Here is an 18,824-nt window from a genome sequence, read left to right as displayed (position 1 = left end):
GTTCTGATCGAGTGTTACAAGCTCATTACGTTGTACTCAACTCAATATCGCCTCATTCGTGTTCGGGCATTTACTTTGAAAGGTCCATGACGACATCCGGGACTACTTCCGGAATAGGGTATTATATTGAGCTTGACGGACGTGCACGAGAGTTAGCGACTTTCTGTTGGAGGCTAAAAACATGGAATCTTCGAGCTTCCGAGACTGTGAGGTGAGTGATGCCATTTTGAGGGACTTGCTAACATGTTGGAGTAAGAAATGTACATTTATTCGTACATTAAAACCACGATAGTTTGATATCTCGGCGAAAGTTGTTGATTGTTACTTGAGTTTTTATGACTGGATGTTAACCTTTGTGCCCCCCCCCCCACCTGACCCACCTACTTACCCACTTTCAGGCATGGCGGGCTGAGGGTCTTCCATTGTCCACCAGCAGCAACGAAGCTTGCAAACTATATGACGCTATTCTCACTCAGGTACCGAAAACACTTATAACAGTGGCGCCAGTCCTTAACACTATAGTTATGTATATATATATAGCTATATAGCTAGGTGTGTAACAAAAAGTGTCAATAAAGTTTCCATTCAAAATTTGAATGGATGTGTTTTTACTGTTCTCAATGGTTTCCCTTTCAGTATGTCACCTGGCGTAACATTGGAAGCGTTGGAGGATTGGAGGGATGCTTCTCGGCTATCAAGGCTGCCGATCCTAATTTTGGTAAATATTAGCTTAACCTGTTTTCCATTTTAATGCATAAAAAAAATCACATAATATTTATTTATTGCATGAAGGCTTTTTTTTTTAATTTGACAGGAAACTTTATTTCAACAAAATAAAACCCAAAAATTTTAAAATCTGGTTGAAATTTAATTTATAAATTATTATTATTATTTTAATTTTTAAATTATGACTACTGTATTGTTAGGGTCGGTTTTCGACCCGGTTATAATAATAATAATAATAATAATAATAATATGACTATAAAGCAATATTTTGAGCCACAACTGAAATCATAAGTGTACAATATATATGGGTCAAAATTGACCTGAACTTAATTAATTAATTAATTAATTAAAATCCCTTTAACTTAAAAAAATAAACTACAAAAACTTTAATAATTTAATTTAATTTAAAATGTAAAACGAGTCGGTTTTGACCCATATATTAAATCAGCTATAAAATACACAAAAAACATATTTAAAAAGAGTTCAAAAAATATATATAAATAAATAATAATATAATATAAATAAATATAAATATTTATTGAAATGTAAACACTGAACACAGTAGGATTCAGCTTTCTTAAACACACATTTAAACGGCATTATCAACTTTAAAAGGAATAAATATAATAAAGGGGAACTGTAAATGATAAATATAAATATATATTGAATTTACGAAAATAGAGTGGTATATTTATGAGAATAAAGTTGTCTGTTTACGAGAATTAAGTCCTAAATTTATGAAAAAAAAAGTCTTTGCTGAAATTCTCGACAAAAGTAGCACATTTACAACAATAAAGTTGTATATTTATGATTTTAAAAAAAGTTGTACATTTACAAGAAATGTACATTTATGAGGGAAAAAAAGTAGTACATTTACGAGAATAATGTCGTAAATATATGAGAAAAAAGGCATCAGTTTAGGAGAAATAAAGTATTATAAATATATTGAATGAGTGGTATATTTATGAGAATAAAGTTGTCTGTTTACAAGAATTAAGTCATAAATTTATGGAAAAAAAGTCAGAAATTTTCGACAAAAGTAGCATATTTACAACAATAAAGTTGTAAATTCAGGAGAATAATGTTGTAAATATATGAGGAAAAAAGGTGTCAGTTTAGGAGGAAAAAAAGTTGTAAATTTACAAGAAAAAAATGCTAAATTTATGAGAAAAAAGTTGTCTATTTACAAGAAATAAAGTTGTAAATTTATGAGGAAAAAGGTGTAAATTTAAATGAATGAAGTCAAATCAATTAATGAGAAAAAAAGTTGTCTATTTACAAGAAATAATGTTGTAAATTTATGAGAAAAAAGTAGTAAATTCATGAGAATAATGTTGTAAATATATGAGAAAAAAGTAGTAAATTTATGAGAATAATGTTGTAAATATATGAGAAAAAAGGTGTCGGTTTACAAGGAAAAATGCTGAATTTATGAGAAAAAAGTTGTCTATTTAGAAGAAATAAAGTTGTAAATTTACATGAATAAGTCATAAATTTATGATTAAAAAAGTTGTAAATTTACAAGGAAAAAAATTCCAAATTTATGAAAAAAAGTTGTCTATTTACAAGAAATAAAGTTGTAAATATATGAGCAAAAAATTTTAAATTTATGAGAAAAATGTCGTAAATTTATGACAAAAAAGGTGTCAGTTTAGGAGAAATACAATTGTAAATTGTTTAATTTATGAGAAAAAAGTAGTAAATTTATGAGAATAATGTTGTAAATTTATGAGAAAAAAGTAGTAAATTTATGAGAATAATGTTGTAAATATATGAGAAAAAAGTAGTAAATTAATGAGAATAATGTTGTAAATATATGAGAAAAAAGTAGTAAATTTATGAGAATAATGTTGTAAATATATGAGAAAAAAGGTGTCGGTTTACAAGGAAAAAATGCTGAATTTATGAGAAAAAAGTTGTCTATTTAGAAGAAATAAAGTTGTAAATATATGAGCAAAAATTTGTAAATTTATGAGAAAAATGCCGTAAATTTATGACAAAAAAGGTGTCAGTTTAGGAGAAATACAATTGTAAATTGTTTAATTTATGAGAAAAAAGTAGTAAATTTATGAGAATAATGTTGTAAATATATGAGAAAAAAGTAGTAAATTTATGAGAATAATGTTGTAAATATATGAGAAAAAAGTAGTAAATTTATGAGAATAATGTTGTAAATATATGAGAAAAAAGTAGTAAATTTATGAGAATAATGTTGTAAATATATGAGAAAAAAGTAGTAAATTTATGAGAATAATGTTGTAAATATATGAGAAAAAAGGTGTCGGTTTACAAGGAAAAAATGCTGAATTTATGAGAAAAAAAATATATAAATATAAATATAAATATGTGAGTTTTCTCTGGGTACTCTGGTTTTTTTTGGTTCTAATATCATTTTTAATAACATGAGTATGAATCATCCAATGGAAGCAGTGCAAATATGATGATGATGATGATGATGCGTCCCCCTGCAGTCATGGGCCATGTGATGAGCACAGGCATGGAGCTGATGGGAACGGCCAGCTCCCCCCGCCTGAACCAACGCCTGGCCAGCGCCGTGAAGAAGACCGTGGAGCTGGCCACCTGCCAGAACATCACGCAGCGGGAGAAGCTCCACGTGAAGGCCATGGAGTTGTTCTCACTTGGGTAAGCTCATATTATCTTCAATAATTAAGTTGGAAAATGTTTTAATCCTGGGAGATTTTAACTTGCATGTTGATGACAGCACATCTAGCCAAGCAATGGAACTATTAACAATGACTGAAACTTTTAATTTTGAGCAACATGTCTCCGTCGCTACACATCAAAAAGGTCATGTTCTCGACTTAGTGTTTTCACTTGGCCTTAATGTTGCCAACCTTTGTGTGGAAGATGTCCATTTGTGTCTTATTTGATCTGCTCCCTACACTTCAGCCTGTGCTTCCTGTGGTTAGATCGCAGGTAGACAGGAGTTTTAGTGTCTCAGTTAACCAGATCCGATCTGACTCTGCTGATCTGTTGTTTGGAGTACCTCAGGGCTCTGTTTTGGGTCCGATTTTGTTCTCCCTCTAGGAAAGATTATCCAGGATTTTGATGATGTCTCCTACCATCTGTTTGCTGACGACATTCAGCTGTACTGTTCTTTTAAGGCTTCGGAGATACAAAGATTGAACTCTTTAATGAATTGTTTAGTGCAAATAAAACAACGGTGTAATAATGACACAATGACGCCACTCTCTCTTTCATGCCAACCTAATAACATTTATCTAGGTTATACAAATATACAAATTATACAAATACTTTGACTTATTTGTTTTTTCAGCTCAATGTTACTTCTGCTACTACTGCTATTTCCCTAGCGATATTTAGAGATTATCCTTCTGAAATTCTTTTTTTCTTGTTTCTTATCTTAATATTTTTATTTATTTATTTAAAAAGATTATTATTATTATTTTTTTATTCTTGTAAAATTACCGTTGTTTTTTTTTTTTTTTATTTTGCAGTCAGGTTTTTGCAACTATTTTAACTTTCCTCTTGTTAATCTTCTTCTCATGATTAGAACCTTTTTTTGTAACTTTTTCCACAATGTTATTTTTCATAACATATTTTTTTTTCTTCTTTAATATTTCAACAAATTTTTTTCAAGTTTCTTATCTTAATATTTTTACTTTATTCTTGTAAAATTACTGTTTTTTTTTTTTATTTTGCAGTCAGGTTTTTGCAACTATTTTAACTTTCCTCTTGTTAATCTTCTTCTCATGATTAACACCCGTTTTTCCATAATATTTTGACTTAATTTTTGTAACTTTTTCCACAATGTTATTTTTCATAACATAATATTTTTCTTCTTTATTATTTCAAGAATTTTTTTTCAAGTTTATTATCTTAATATTTTTACTTTATTCTTGTAAAATTACAGTTAAAAAAAAAACATTTTGCTGTCAGGTTTTTGCAACTATTTTAACTTTCCTCTTGTTAATCTTCTTCTCATGATTAACACCTTTTTTCCATAATATTTTGACTTAATTTTTGTATTTTTTCCACAATGTTATTTTTCATAACATATTGTTTTTCTTCTTTAATATTTCAACAAATTTTTTTCAAGTTTCTTATCTTAATATTTTTACTTTATTTTTGTAAAATTACAGTTTTTAAAAAAAAAATTGCTGTCAGGTTTTTGCAACTATTTCAACCGTTTTTCCATAATATTTTGACTTAATTTTTGTAATTTTTCACAATGTTATTTTTCATAACATAATATTTTTCTTCTTTAATATTTCAACAATTTTTTTTCTTGTTTCTTATCTTAATATTTTTACTTTATTCTTGTAGAATTAGTTTTTTTTTTTAATTTTGCTGTCAGGTTTTTGCAACTATTTCAACTTTTTTTTCTTGTTAATCTTCTCATGATGAACACCTTTTTTCCATAATATTTTGACTTAATTTTTGTAATTTTTCCACAATGTTAATTTTCATAGCATAATATTTTTCTTTTTTAATATTTAAACAAATTTTTTCCAACAATATTACTAGTTTATATCCACATTGTGCTTTCCCTACGTCAACCCAACAACATTTATTTGGGTTATACAAATATACAAAATATAGAAATATCCTCCTAAATTTTTTTTTCTTGTTTCTTATCTAATATTTTGACTTTATTCTTGTAAAATTGCTGCTGTTTTTGTATTTATATTTCAACTTTAGTCTTGTTAATCTTAGCTTATTAATTCTTGTTAATTTTTTCCATAATATTTTGACTTAATTTTTGTAACTTTTTCCGCAATGTTAATTTTTCACAACATAATATTTTTATTTTTTAATATTTCAACAAATTTTTTTCTAACAATATTACAAGTTTATACCCACATTACCTGTTATTTTTTGTTGCACCGTGAGTGAGGGATATTGTATAAATACCATTTTATCAACTTTTCCGATGCAGAGCAAATGAGATGTGGTTGCTAGCAATAAACGCTCTAATTCCGGAGATGATGAGCACAAAATGTCGGGTTTTTCCCCAAAAATAAAAACATGTTTTGATCAGAAATCCATGAACAACATTTTTTTCATTTTTTTTGTGAAATGCTTGTCTTGTGATGTTTTGTCTTGTGGTGAAACATCAGTTTATATTTGGACGTATTAAGTTTATTAGTTTATTTTTTTATTGTTTATTAGCCCGTGCCGACGCTAACATGGGCATCGATTTTTATGGTTTTCATTTGAATGATGCCATAAAAAATATTTTTATGAGCAGCGGCGTTGATATGAATGAATGGGTGATTTGTTTTCCCGACATAATTCATATCAGGTTTTTTAATAATTTCCCTGATTTTATATGATAAATAACAAATGCTCCATATTTGAATCCTGACTCACTTGTTTTTCTTTTCTATTTTTAACGCTGACTCATGCTTTGTGTAGGAATTTTCCAAAAGCATGTGACGTTTGGGAAGAAATCCTGGTGGATCATCCCACTGACTTCCTCGCCCTCAAGTTCGCCCACGATGGCTACTTCTACATGGGCGCCAAAATCCAGATGAGGGACTCCGTTGCTCGAGTGCTGCCTCACTGGAAGCCTCACTTCCCTTTGTCCAGGTGAGCTCCAGTTGCACCCAAAAAATGAAGTCAAAAGTAAATATGAGGCATATTAAACATATTATTATTCTACAGGGGTCACTCTGTTGGTAATGTTACCATAATGCTCAGCAAGACACACAAGCACCAGACCCGACAGACGGATATATGCTTGATAATCTTATTTGCTGTCATTTCATTCCTTTGCTCTAAGCTACCTGAAAGGACTGTATTCCTTTGGTCTGATGGAGACCCGATTCTATGACCAGGCTGAGAAAGTAGCGATGGAGGTGAGATGGTCGTCTTCATCCTTCGGGTTCTTTTGTACAGTCGGCGCCATTCGGCGGCGGCCATTAGTGTCACGTTGCTTTCATATTTCATTTCCAGTCATGCATACCATCCGTTTGGGGACATCCCCTCCAGTAGCGGCCATTTTAGAGGACTTGGACTGAAGCGTAACTCTGACACAAATATGGCCGCATATACTGTACTTTAACCAAAACATTTATGCCACAACATAAACAACACAAAAGATGGCTGTTTTACGTCAAAATAGTGCATCCCATAATCAGTTCCCAGTTCCACATGTCCAAAAGGAGTAGGAAGAAGCAAAGCTTATTAAATCCATCTGGTACTTTTACAATCAGTAACTGTTACATTTGTTCACTTCCTGCTTTCATAATATAATTTTATAATTTTTTTGTTTTAATTTTTATTTTTTTATTAAATTAAATTATTATTACATTAAATTGAATTATTATTACATTAAATTAATAAATAAATAAATAAAATTATTATTTAATTAATTAATTTATTTTTTTAAAAAACAAATTTTTGTCACGTACCGAAGTACGAGGCTAGCATAACGTAGTCCTAGCATAGAAAATGACATAATGGTTACCATAGTAACTGTCAATATAGTGTTATATGTATATAGCACATCATGACTGGTTCAAGACTCATATCACCTCGTACTTCGGTATGTGACAAAAATAAAAATAAAATAAATAAAAATTGCTCTTTTGCTTGAGACTGCTGGGTTCAGAGGTCCAAAACAAACAAAAAAATGTAATTTAATTCATAATAAAGTCATGAATTTACAAAAAATATATATTTTTTTTATATTTATGAGAATAAAATTCACGAGAATTAAGTCATAAATTTAGGAGAAAAAAGTCCGAAATTTACAACAAAAGTAGTAAATTTGTAACAATAAAGTTGGACATTTTGAAGGTTGTAAATTTACGAGGAAAAAGGTGTTAATCTCGCTCACCCGAAGACAGCTGGGATAGGCTCCAGCACCCCTGCAGAAAAAAAAATAAATGAAAAAAAACATTATAAATATATTATATATTTATTATTATTATATATTATTATTATTATATTATATTTAATAAATTATAAAATATAATTAAAACACTAATTAAAATTTTTAAAAAATAATAAAAATAAAAATTAATAAAAATAATATATTAGGAAAGCAGGAAGTGAACAAATGTAACAGTTACTGATTGTAAATTAAAATTTAATTTAATTCAACTATATTAGGAAAGCAGGAAGTGAACAAATGATTTGGATTGATTTGTGGATTCATTTTCCCACCCATGTCGGCTAGGGCCTGGCTCTGGTTCCAGACGACGCGTGGTCCGTGCATTCCGTCGCCCATGTCTATGAGATGAAAGCGGAGGCGGACAAGGGCTTGAAGTTCATGGAAAGCCGAGAGAAAGACTGGCGGGTACAAAACACCCGACCGGAAGAGTTCCGGTTTTGTGCACGGCGACCTTGGGTGAAGGTCATTTAAAGAACGCTGGTGTCATTGCAGGTTTCTGACATGCTCGCCAGTCACAACTATTGGCACTGGGCGCTGTACTTCATCGAGAAGGTAAATAATACACAGTAACGAGTTTTCCACACATTCCGGCTGTGGAATTTTTTTTTTTTTTTTTTTGGAAGTTGTATTCATGATCGGTTTTCCTCCCGGGTAATTTTCAAGTCCGCTGTTGATTATATTGCAGGATTAATTTATGTTTGCATCTGTGCTACACAATCTTACCAAGCTAGCGTATCTCCAGTCTGATGTTATTTCAATTTGTCTTTGTCACCCCCCCCATACCCCCTCCCATTCCCACCCCCCCGCTCCCTCCCGCGCTCTCCACAGGGGCAATATGAGGCTGCGCTGCAAATATTTGATTCTGAGGTTAGTTTATTTATTTACACTTTTTTCCATTCCATTATGAAGCAAAAAAAAAAAAAAGGCCGCACCCGATGCATACTGAGTGTATGTGCGAATGCACCGCAGGGTGTTTTACCCCCTCGAATTGAGTTTAATAACCTAACCTGCGTGGTTCAATCCCGACATGGATTGCATTTTTCCATCCTGTTCTCATCTGACGAAATCGCATTATAACTTATGTCACGTCACGAATGCAGGAGTTGGTGAAAGGATTTTCAATTTCTGGAAAAAAAACGTCAGAAATTTACGACAAAAGTAGCACATTTATAACAATAAAGTTGGACATTTTGAAGGTTGTGCATTTGTGACCATAGTTGTAAATTTATGAGGAAAAAGGTGCAAATTTACATGAATAAAGTCATAAATTTATGATGAAAAAAGTTGTACATTTACAAGAAATAATGTTGTAAATTTAGGAGAAAAAAGTAGTAACTATACGAGAATAATGTCGTAAATATATGAGAAAAAAGTAGTAAATTTATGAGAATAATGTTGTAAATGAGAAAAAAGTAGTAAATTTATGAGAATAATGTTGTAAATATATGAGAAAAAAGTAGTAAATTTATGAGAATAATGTTGTAAATATATGAGAAAAAAAGTAGTAAATTTATGAGAATAATGTTGTAAATATATGAGAAAAAAGTAGTAAATTTATGAGAATAATGTTGTAAATATATGAGAAAAAAGTAGTAAATTTATGAGAATAATGTTGTAAATATATGAGAAAAAAGTAGTAAATTTATGAGAATAATGTTGTAAATATATGAGAAAAAAGTAGTAAATTTATGAGAATAATGTTGTAAATATATGAGAAAAAAGTAGTAAATTTATGAGAATAATGTTGTAAATATATGAGAAAAAAGTAGTAAATTTATGAGAATAATGTTGTAAATATATGAGAAAAAAGTAGTAAATTTATGAGAATAATGTTGTAAATATATGAGAAAAAAGTTGTAAATTTATGAGAATAATGTTGTAAATATATGAGAAAAAAGTTGTAAATTTATGAGAATAATGTAAATATATGAGAAAAAAGTAGTAAATTTATGAGAATAATGTTGTAAATATATGAGAAAAAAGTAGTAAATTTATGAGAATAATGTTGTAAATATATGAGAAAAAAGTTGTAAATTTATGAGAATAATGTTGTAAATATATGAGAAAAAAGTAGTAAATTTATGAGAATAATGTTGTAAATATATGAGAAAAAAGTAGTAAATTTATGAGAATAATGTTGTAAATATATGAGAAAAAAGTTGTAAATTTATGAGAATAATGTTGTAAATATATGAGAAAAAAGTAGTAAATTTATGAGAATAATGTTGTAAATATATGAGAAAAAAGGTGTCGGTTTAGGAGAAATAAAGTTGTAAATTTACAAGGAAAAAATGCTGAATTTATGAGAAAAAAAGTACTAAATTTATGGGAATAATGTTGTAAATATATGAGAAAAAGGTGTCGGTTTAGGAGAAATAAAGTTGTAAATTTACAAGGAAAAAATGCTGAATTTATGAGAAAAAAAGTTGTCTATTTACAAGAAATAAAGTTGTAAATTTACATGAATAAAGTCATAAATTTATGATTTAAAAAGTTGTACATTTACAAGAAAAAATGTTTAATTTATGAGAAAAAAGTAGTAAATTTATGAGAATAATGTTATAAATATATGAGAAAAAAGGTGTCGGTTTAGGAGAAATAAAGTTGTAAATTTACAAGGAAAAAAATGCTGAATTTATGAGAAAAAAAGTTGTCTATTTACAAGAAATAAAGTTGTAAATTTACATGAATAAAGCCATAAATTTATGATTTTAAAAAGTTGTACATTTACAAGAAGTAATGTTTAATTTATGAGAAAAAAATAGTAAATTTACGAGAATAATGTCATAAATATATGAGAAAAAAGGTGTCAGTTTAGGAGAAATAAAGTTGTACATTTACACGGAAAAAATACTGAATTTATAAGAAAAAAGTTGTCTATTTACAAGAAATAAAGTTGTAAATTTATGAGGAAAAGGATGTAAATTCACATGAATAAAGTCATAAATTTATGATTAAAAAAGTTGTACATTTACAAGAAATAATGTTTAATTTATGAGAAAAAAGTAGTAAATTTATGAGAATAATGTAGTAAATATATGAGAAAAAATGTGTCAGTTTAGGAGAAATAAAGTTGTAAATTTACAAGGAAAAAAATGCTGAATTTATGATTAAAAAATGCCTATTTACAAGAAATAAAGTTGTAAATTTATGAGGAAAAATGTGTTAATTTACACGAATAAAGCCAAATCAATTTATGATAAAAAAGTACTACATTTACAAGAAATAATGTTCTAAATTTATGATAAAAAAAAGTAGTACATTTTCATTTTCTATATAACCTGCCAGAGATGATAATTATTTCATGTAGACATTCCAAGAATAGATAAAACAAATGTCATGCTCTTTTAAGTCCTGTACCTTACAAGAACATTTCATAATGTAACAGCAGTTCGTCTCAGATGAAACTCATGAATGCTTAAGGAATCTCATGGGGGGGGTTCCAACAGAAGGTCCCTGCATGATGTTTCGCTTCTCCGTGTGCAACATACATTTAATTGCGTCAATGTTTTGTGATGAAAATAACGACAAATGTTAAACGTGCCACAGATATTCAAACGTTGCAAGGCCACGGGATCCATGTTGGACGTGGTGGACAGCAGCTCACTTCTCAGCAGGTTGGAAATGGAGGGTAAGACGCATGTTTTTTCTAAATGTATGATTACATGCTACAACCTCTTATGTACGTATGTGGTTAAAACATACATACAACACAGAGATAGTCAACTCAAAATGAATACAGCATGTCAACTAGAACTTAATGTGATAGCTACATCAAAAGGACAGCAGGGGTGCCCAAACTTTGTCCACCGATTGCGCCATACTGAAAAAAAAATCAAAGGTTGCGCGGTCTACTTTAATAATTTACAAAAGACCCACAACAACATCTAAAAAAAATGCAGGTCTCGCTCGCCTCAGTTAATGACTTCACCATAAGAAAGACACTGGAAAAAAATGGCCTGCATGGAAGAGTTCCAAGACCAAAACAAAAAGGCTCATCTCAATTTTTCCAAAAATCTTGATGATGCCCAAGACCTTTGGAAAAATACTCTGGTGAAAAGTTCCGTTTCAGAAAAAGACCATCATAGCAACGGTAAAATATGGTGGAGGTAGTGTAATGGTCTGGGGTTGTTTTGCTGCCTCCACGACCTGGAAGACTTTCTGTGATAAATGGAAGCATGATGAAGTTGCGTTTCAGAAAAAGAACATCATAGCAACGGTAAAATATGGTGGAGGTAGTGTGATGGTCTGGGGTTGTTTTGCTGCCTCCAGGACCTGGAAGACTTGCTGTGATAAATGGAAGCATGATGAAGTTGCGTTTCAGAAAAGGAACATCATAGCAACGGTAAAATATGGTGGAGGTAGTGTGATGGTCTGGGTTTGTTTTGCTGCCTCCAGGACCTGGAAGACTTGCTGTGATAAATGGAAGCATGATGAAGTTGCGTTTCAGAAGAAGAACATCATAGCAACGGTAAAATATGGTGGAGGTAGTATGATGGTCTGGGGTTGTTTTGCTGCCTCCAGGACCTGGAAGACTTTCTGTGATAAATGGAAGCATGATGAAGTTGCGTTTCAGGAAAAGAACATCATAGCAACGGTAAAATATGGTGGAGGTAGTGTGATGGTCTGGGGTTGTTTTGCTGCCTCCAGGACCTGGAAGACTTTCTGTGATAAATGGAAGCATGATGAAGTTGCGTTTCAGGAAAAGAACATCATAGCAACGGTAAAATATGGTGGCGGTAGTATGATGGTCTGGGGTTGTTTTGCTGCCTCCAGTACCTGGAAGACTTTCTGTGATAAATGGAAGCATGATGAAGTTGCGTTTCAGAAAAAGAACATCATAGCAACGGTAAAATATGGTGGAGGTAGTGTGATGGTCTGGAGTTGTTTTGCTGCCTCCAGGACCTGGAAGACTTGCTGTGATAAATGGAAGCATGATGAAGTTGCGTTTCAGAAAAAGAACATCATAGCAACGGTAAAATATGGTGGAGGTAGTGTGATGGTCTGGGGTTGTTTTGCTGCCTCCAGGACCTGGAAGACTTTCTGTGATAAATGGAAGCATGATGAAGTTGCGTTTCAGAAAAAGAACATCATAGCAACGGTAAAATATGGTGGAGGTAGTGTGATGGTCTGGGGTTGTTTTGCTGCCTCCAGGACCTGGAAGACTTTCTGTGATAAATGGAAGCATGATGAAGTTGCGTTTCAGGAAAAGAACATCATAGCAACGGTAAAATATGGTGGAGGTAGTGTGATGGTCTGCGGCTTTGTCAAAAGTCCTGACTGGATCCTATGGAGATGCTGTGGAACGACAACAATTCCGCTAAGATGAGTGGGCCGAAAATTTTGGAGGAATTTACTCTGGCGTTTTATGAAGGAGGCTGCACGGCTCACAGCTAGTGAGACCGGGGTTCAATTCCACAGTAGATGTTTTTTGTCAGCCTTCAGCGTAATATATTAATAACAATGCATCACATTCATACAGCTGAAAATGCATCTAAATGCAGGCGTGTGCGTGAAGGACCGCTGGCGAGAGATGCTCCAGGTGACACTGCCGCACACCGACGACCACGTGACCCTGTTTAACGACCTCCACTTCCTCATGGCGTCCCTGGGAGCCAAAGAGACCGGAGCTTCTCAGCGTCTACTGGAAGGCCTCCAGGAATTGGCTAAGTAATTTCTGCACCATTTCATGGCCTTACGTAAGAACCACAGGGCTTTATGTAAAACAGACCATGTAGGACAGGGGTCTCAAACTCATTTTACACTTAACTCCAAGTTATTTCCTTTAAACTTAAATAGCCAAAAACTTACCACTTCCACACGGATAGGGAGGATAACTATTAAGTTATTTAACCTTTAACATGAACATTAATCAAACGTAATAATTTTTTCTGGGTACATGATACCATACAGCATCCATATCAAACTTTAAACTTCATATCAAGGCGGGGGCCTCAAACTAGTGTCCTGCGGGCCACATATGGCCCGCGGGCCGCGTCTTTTAGACCCCTGTCATACAGCATCCATATCAAACTTGCGCGGGTCGCACTAACATTAAAATTTCATACCAAGGCGGGGGGCCTCAGACTAGTGTCCTGCGGGCCACATTTGGCCCGCGGGCCGCATGTTTGAGACCCCTGCTATACAGCATCCATATCAAACTCGCACAGGCCACACTAACATTAAAATTTCATATCAAGGCGGGGGCCTCAAACTAGTGTCCTGCGGGCCACATTTGGCCCGCGGGCCGCGTGTTTGAGACCCCTGTCATACAGCATCCGTATCAAACTTGCGCAGGCCGCACTAACATTAAAATTTCATATCAAGGCGGGGGCCTCAAACTAGTGTCCTGCGGGCCACATTTGGCCCGCGGGCAGCGTGTTTGAGACCCCTGCTATACAGCATCCATATCAAACTCGCACAGGCCGCACTAACATTAAACTTTCATATCAAGGCAGGGGGCCTCAAACTTGTGTCCTGCGGGCCACGTTTGGCCCGCGGGCCACGTGTTTGAGACCCCTGTCATACAGCATCCATATCAAACTCGCGCGGGCCGCACTAACATTAAACTTTCATATCAAGGCGGGGGGCCTCAAACTAGTGTCCTGCGGGCCACATTTGGCCCGCGGGCCGCGTGTTTGAGACCCCTGCCATACAGCATCCATATCAAACTTGCGCGGGTCGCACTAACATTAAAATTTCATACCAAGGCGGGGGGCCTCAAACTTGTGTCCTGCGGGCCACATTTGGCCCGCGGGCCGCGTGTTTGAGACCCCTGCCATACAGTATCCATATCAAACTCGCGCAGGCCGCACTAACATTAAAATTTCATATCAAGGCGGGGGGCCTCAAACTAGTGTCCTGCGGACCACATTTGGCCCGCGGGCCGCGTGTTTGAGACCCCAGATGTAGAATGATGCAGACCGACAAAATGGAGAGCAGCAGTCCATTTCACTAAGCAGGGTCTTTGCAGATGTTGCACCAGCAGCTGCGTCCCCCCGTCGCCCCTGCCCCCGCCCCCACCCCAGGGCGTAGCGGTTACAGTGTAATGCGTTCTGGCAACCCGTCCACAGACAGTCGTTTTCCATTTTTGTCCTTGGGAAAACCCACAGAAAGGCGACTTTCTGCAACCGCTTCTTGGAATTGTCATGTCTTCCACGGTTATATAAGTGGGAAGGGGGGGGGGGGGGGATTGAGTGGGTGGCAGCTCTTAAAAGATTGAAGGTCTATTCCTAGGTGAGAGATGGATGCCCTCCACTCTGCTTTTACTTACAGAATGTCCACACATGGCATTGATTTGTAGCCATCACTCATGTATTGTATTCATGTGACTTTTACATAATCCTTGCTTAGCAGTAATGCTACAGTCAAAGGCGCTGACTTGTTAGCATAATCCACAAAAGCCGCATCGGAGAAAGGAATCTTGGAACTTTCAGTGTGGTGGATTCCTTTCTAAGATCGGTCCAAATCCAGCCCCCCCCCCCCATTTTGGAAGGAATTGTCAACATAACAGTGATGGAGTGGTGGACAGATTGAGTGATACCTGTCCACATTTCCACCAAGTAGAGTATAGTGTTGTATCCATCCTTCCACCCATCTACGCATCCATCCATCCAATCAGCCATCCACTCATCCACCCATCCATCTATCCATTCACCAATCCATCTATCATCCATCCACCCACTCATCCATTCATCCATCCAATCCACCCACCCATCCATCCACTCATTCACCCATCCATCTACGCATCCATCCATCCAATCATCCATCTACTCATCCAGCCATCCATCCACCCACGCATCCATCCATCCATCTATCCATCCACCCACTCATCCATCCACCCACTCATTCACCCATCTACGCATCCATCCATCCAATCATCCATCTACTCATCCACCCACTCATCCATCCCTCCACCCACCCACTCATCCACCCATCCATCCATCCACCCTCTCATCCACCCATCCATCCAAAGTCCATCCACCCATCCATCCAATCCACCCACGCATCCATCTATCCATCCATCATCCACCCACTCATTCACCCATCTACGCATCCATCCACCCATCCATCTATCCATACATCCATCCACCCACCCACTCATCTACCAACTCATCCACCCATCCATTCATCCACCCTCTTATCCACCCATCCATCCAAAGTCCGTCCACCCATCCATCCAATCCACCCACCCATCCATCCACCCACTCATCAATCCACCCACGCATCCATCTATCCATCCATCATTCACCCATCTATGCATCCATCCATCCAATCATCCATCTACTCATCCACCTACTCATCCACCCACCCATCCATCCATCCACCCACCCACCCACTCATCTACCAACTCATCCATCCATCCACCCACTCATCCACCCATCCATCCACCCACTCATCCACCCATCCATCCACCCACTCATCCACCCATCCATCCACCCTCTTGTCCATCCATCCAATCCACCCATCCATCCAATCCACCCACTCATCAATCCACCCACTCATCCATCCATCCACCCAATCCAACCATCCATCCATCCATCTACCCAATTTGGAGTAGCCGATGAAGCCAGCATGACATGTTTATCCATGAAGTTCGAATGAATGGTCGAATGAGTTTCTGGTCATATCACAGTTGATGCACTACACCGCCGATGGGCATGCCTGACAACTTCCTCCCAAAACGTTGTTAAACCGTTGTTGTTCTCTTGCAGGACGCCGGGCGACAATTACCAGCACGAGCTAGCAGGACCTGTAGGCGTGCCCGTTTGTCAGGCCTTGATGGAATACCAAGGAGGAAATTACGGTCAAGCGGTGGAGTTGATGTACCCCGTACGCTACCGCATGGTGGAGATGGGGGGCAGCGATGCTCAGGTGAGACCATAAAACCGGACGGCGTGGGGGTTTGTCGAGGTCACGGCCATGAATAATGAATCCCCGTGATGGATGCTGATGGTGCTTCCGCGTCCCCGGAGGTGACCGTGTACTTGTACTTGTACTTGTACTTGTACCGTGTATATGTTGCGTCGAAATACTTCTTCTGCTTAGTAACGGCTCTTGTTTGCAGAGAGACGTCTTCAATCAACTGCTTATTCACGCGGCCTTGAAATCGGACGATAAGCACCACCAGAGACTCGGAAGGTAACGCGCCGTAAGGTGTTCCACATACGATGTAGTCTTCCTTTATCGGAATGCCGAGAGATTATGGAGCGATAATGGAAAAAAGAAAATACGACACGTTAGCGTTCCCGTGTGCATACCTAAGAGGATTTATGCTATCGTGTCATGTCCCCGTTGATTATCGTCTTGTCGGATTCTCGTCTCTCTGAATCAGAGTTGTGTTCGATTCCAATAGATGTCTTCTAGTGGAGCGTGAAGCGCTGAGGCCAAACTCCCCCCTGACTGATCGCCTGATGCGGAGAGCCATGGCGCTGCACAGCTAGACGGTTTTTTTTCACAGGTTGGCTGTTCCTGCAACTTATACTCCAGAGCAACTTATTCATGAAAAAAAGTGTTTATGTTCTATAAGCACTAGGCACCTTTTCTGTTCATGCTTATTTTATGTGTAGCTCTACGTATAACCATTGTGTTAGCATATGTTAGCATGTTCTTTTATTGTTAGAACTTGCCTTCCAAGAGGACGTAATGTCTGTTTTGGTCAAGTAGTTTGGAAAATAAATTACCCCCAAAAAATGCGACTTATACTCCAGTGCGACTTATGTATGTTTTTTTCTACGCAATTATGCATTTTTGGCCTTGTGCGACTTATGTATGTTTTTTTCTACATAATTATGCATTTTTGACCTTGTGTGACTTATACTCTGGAGCGACTTATGTATGTTTTTTTCTACGTAATTATGCATTTTTAGCCTTGTGCGACTTATACTCTGGAGCGACTTATGTATGTTTTTTTTTCTGCCAAATTATGCATTTTTAGCCTTGTGCGACTTATACTTTGGAGCGACTTATGTATGTTTTTTTCTACCTAATTATGCATTTTGACCTTGTGTGACTTATACGCCGGTGTGACTTATGTATGTTTTTTTCTACCTAATTATGCATTTTTAACGATGTGCGACTTATTATCTGGAGCGATTTATCTATGTTTTGTTTTACCTAATTATGCATTTTTGACCTTGTGCGACTTATACTCCGGAGCGACTTATGTATGTTTTTTTTTTTTTACCTAATTATGCATTTTTGGCCTTGTGCAACTTATGTATGTTTTTTTTCTACCTAATTATGCATTTTTGGCCTTGTGTGACTTATACTCTGGAGCGACTTATGTATGTTTTTTTCTACCTATTTATGCATTTTTGACCTTGTGCGACTTATACTCCGGTGTGACTTATGTATGTTTTTTTCTACCTAATTATGCATTTTTGGCCTTGTGCGACTTATACTCCGGAGCGACTTATGCATGTTTTTTTCTACCTAATTATGCATATTTGGCCTTGTGCGACTTATGTATGTTTTTTTCTACCTAATTTAGCATTTTTGGCCTTGTGCGACTTATACTTCGGTGCAACTTATGTATGTTTTTTTCTACCTAATTATGCATTTTTGGCCTTGTGCGACTTATACTTCGGTGCAACTTATGTATGTTGTTTTTCTACCTAATTATGCATTTTTAGCGATGTGCGACTTATACTCTGGAGCGACTTATGTATGGTTTTTTCTACCTAATTATGCATTTTTGGCCTTGTGCGACTTATACTCTGGAGCGACTTATGTATGTTTTTTTCTACCTAATTATGCATTTTTAGCGATGTGCGACTTATACTCTGGAGCGACTTATGTATGGGGTTTTTTTCTGCCAAATTATGCATTTTTAGCCTTGTGCGACTTATACTTTGGAGCGACTTATGTGCATTTTTTTCTACCTAATTATGCATTTTTGACCTTGTGCGACTTATACTCCGGTGCGACTTATGTATGTTTTTTTAACTACCTAATTATGCATTTTTGGCCTTGTGCGACTTATACTCTGGAGTGACTTATGTTTGTTTTTTTCTACCTAATTATGCATTTTTAGCCTTGTGCGACTTATACTCCTGAGCGACTTATGTATGTTTTTTTCAACCTAATTATGCATTTTTGGCCTTGTGCGACTTATACTCCGGAGTGACTTATGTATGTTTTTTTTCTACCAAATTATGCATTTTTGGCCTTGTGTAACGATACTTTAAACTGATACTTGTATATTCATATGATT

The 18,824-nt window shown here is 35.6% G+C and overlaps 1 protein-coding gene across 2 annotated transcripts; it reads left to right on the top strand.

Moving 5' to 3' along the window:
* On the top strand, positions 1-17,309 carry ttc38 (tetratricopeptide repeat domain 38). 2 transcript variants are annotated; one of them, XM_078791117.1, is made up of 14 exons: positions 1-211; positions 399-476; positions 637-718; positions 3,198-3,369; positions 6,127-6,300; positions 6,494-6,569; positions 7,895-8,014; positions 8,102-8,161; positions 8,438-8,476; positions 11,159-11,240; positions 13,114-13,279; positions 16,324-16,483; positions 16,677-16,750; positions 16,965-17,309. In XM_078791117.1, exons 1-14 carry the CDS (start codon positions 182-184, stop codon positions 17,050-17,052), a joined length of 1,401 nt encoding a protein of 466 aa, XP_078647243.1. In that variant the 5' UTR covers positions 1-181; the 3' UTR covers positions 17,053-17,309. The 2 variants fall into 2 exon arrangements, with proteins under 2 accessions (XP_078647243.1, XP_078647244.1); XM_078791118.1 differs by lacking the exon at positions 6,127-6,300 and having other exon boundaries at positions 6-211; positions 16,965-17,308.
* The last annotated feature ends 1,515 nt before the right edge of the window (positions 17,310-18,824 follow it).

Source organism: Doryrhamphus excisus, linkage group LG6, assembly GCF_037039965.1.
Source record: "Doryrhamphus excisus strain RoL-2023G ecotype Guam linkage group LG6, RoL_Dexc_Guam_v1.1, whole genome shotgun sequence".
In the NCBI taxonomy this organism is placed as follows: domain Eukaryota; kingdom Metazoa; phylum Chordata; class Actinopteri; order Syngnathiformes; family Syngnathidae; genus Doryrhamphus; species Doryrhamphus excisus.
The sequence above is the reverse complement of the archived record's forward strand: the minus strand, read 5'-3'. Positions and strand labels throughout refer to the sequence as shown.

What these genes read in the sequence shown, in the direction of transcription:
- ttc38 (XM_078791117.1), top strand. Translation starts at nt 182, where the DNA reads ATGGAATCTTCGAGCTTCCGAGACTGTGAG. An exon ending in GGCCTCCAGGAATTGGCTAA is followed by an intron (nt 13,280 to 16,323) that starts GTAATTTCTGCA and finishes GTTCTCTTGCAG; the next exon opens with GACGCCGGGCGACAATTACC. An exon ending in TGGGGGGCAGCGATGCTCAG is followed by an intron (nt 16,484 to 16,676) that starts GTGAGACCATAA and finishes TCTTGTTTGCAG; the next exon opens with AGAGACGTCTTCAATCAACT.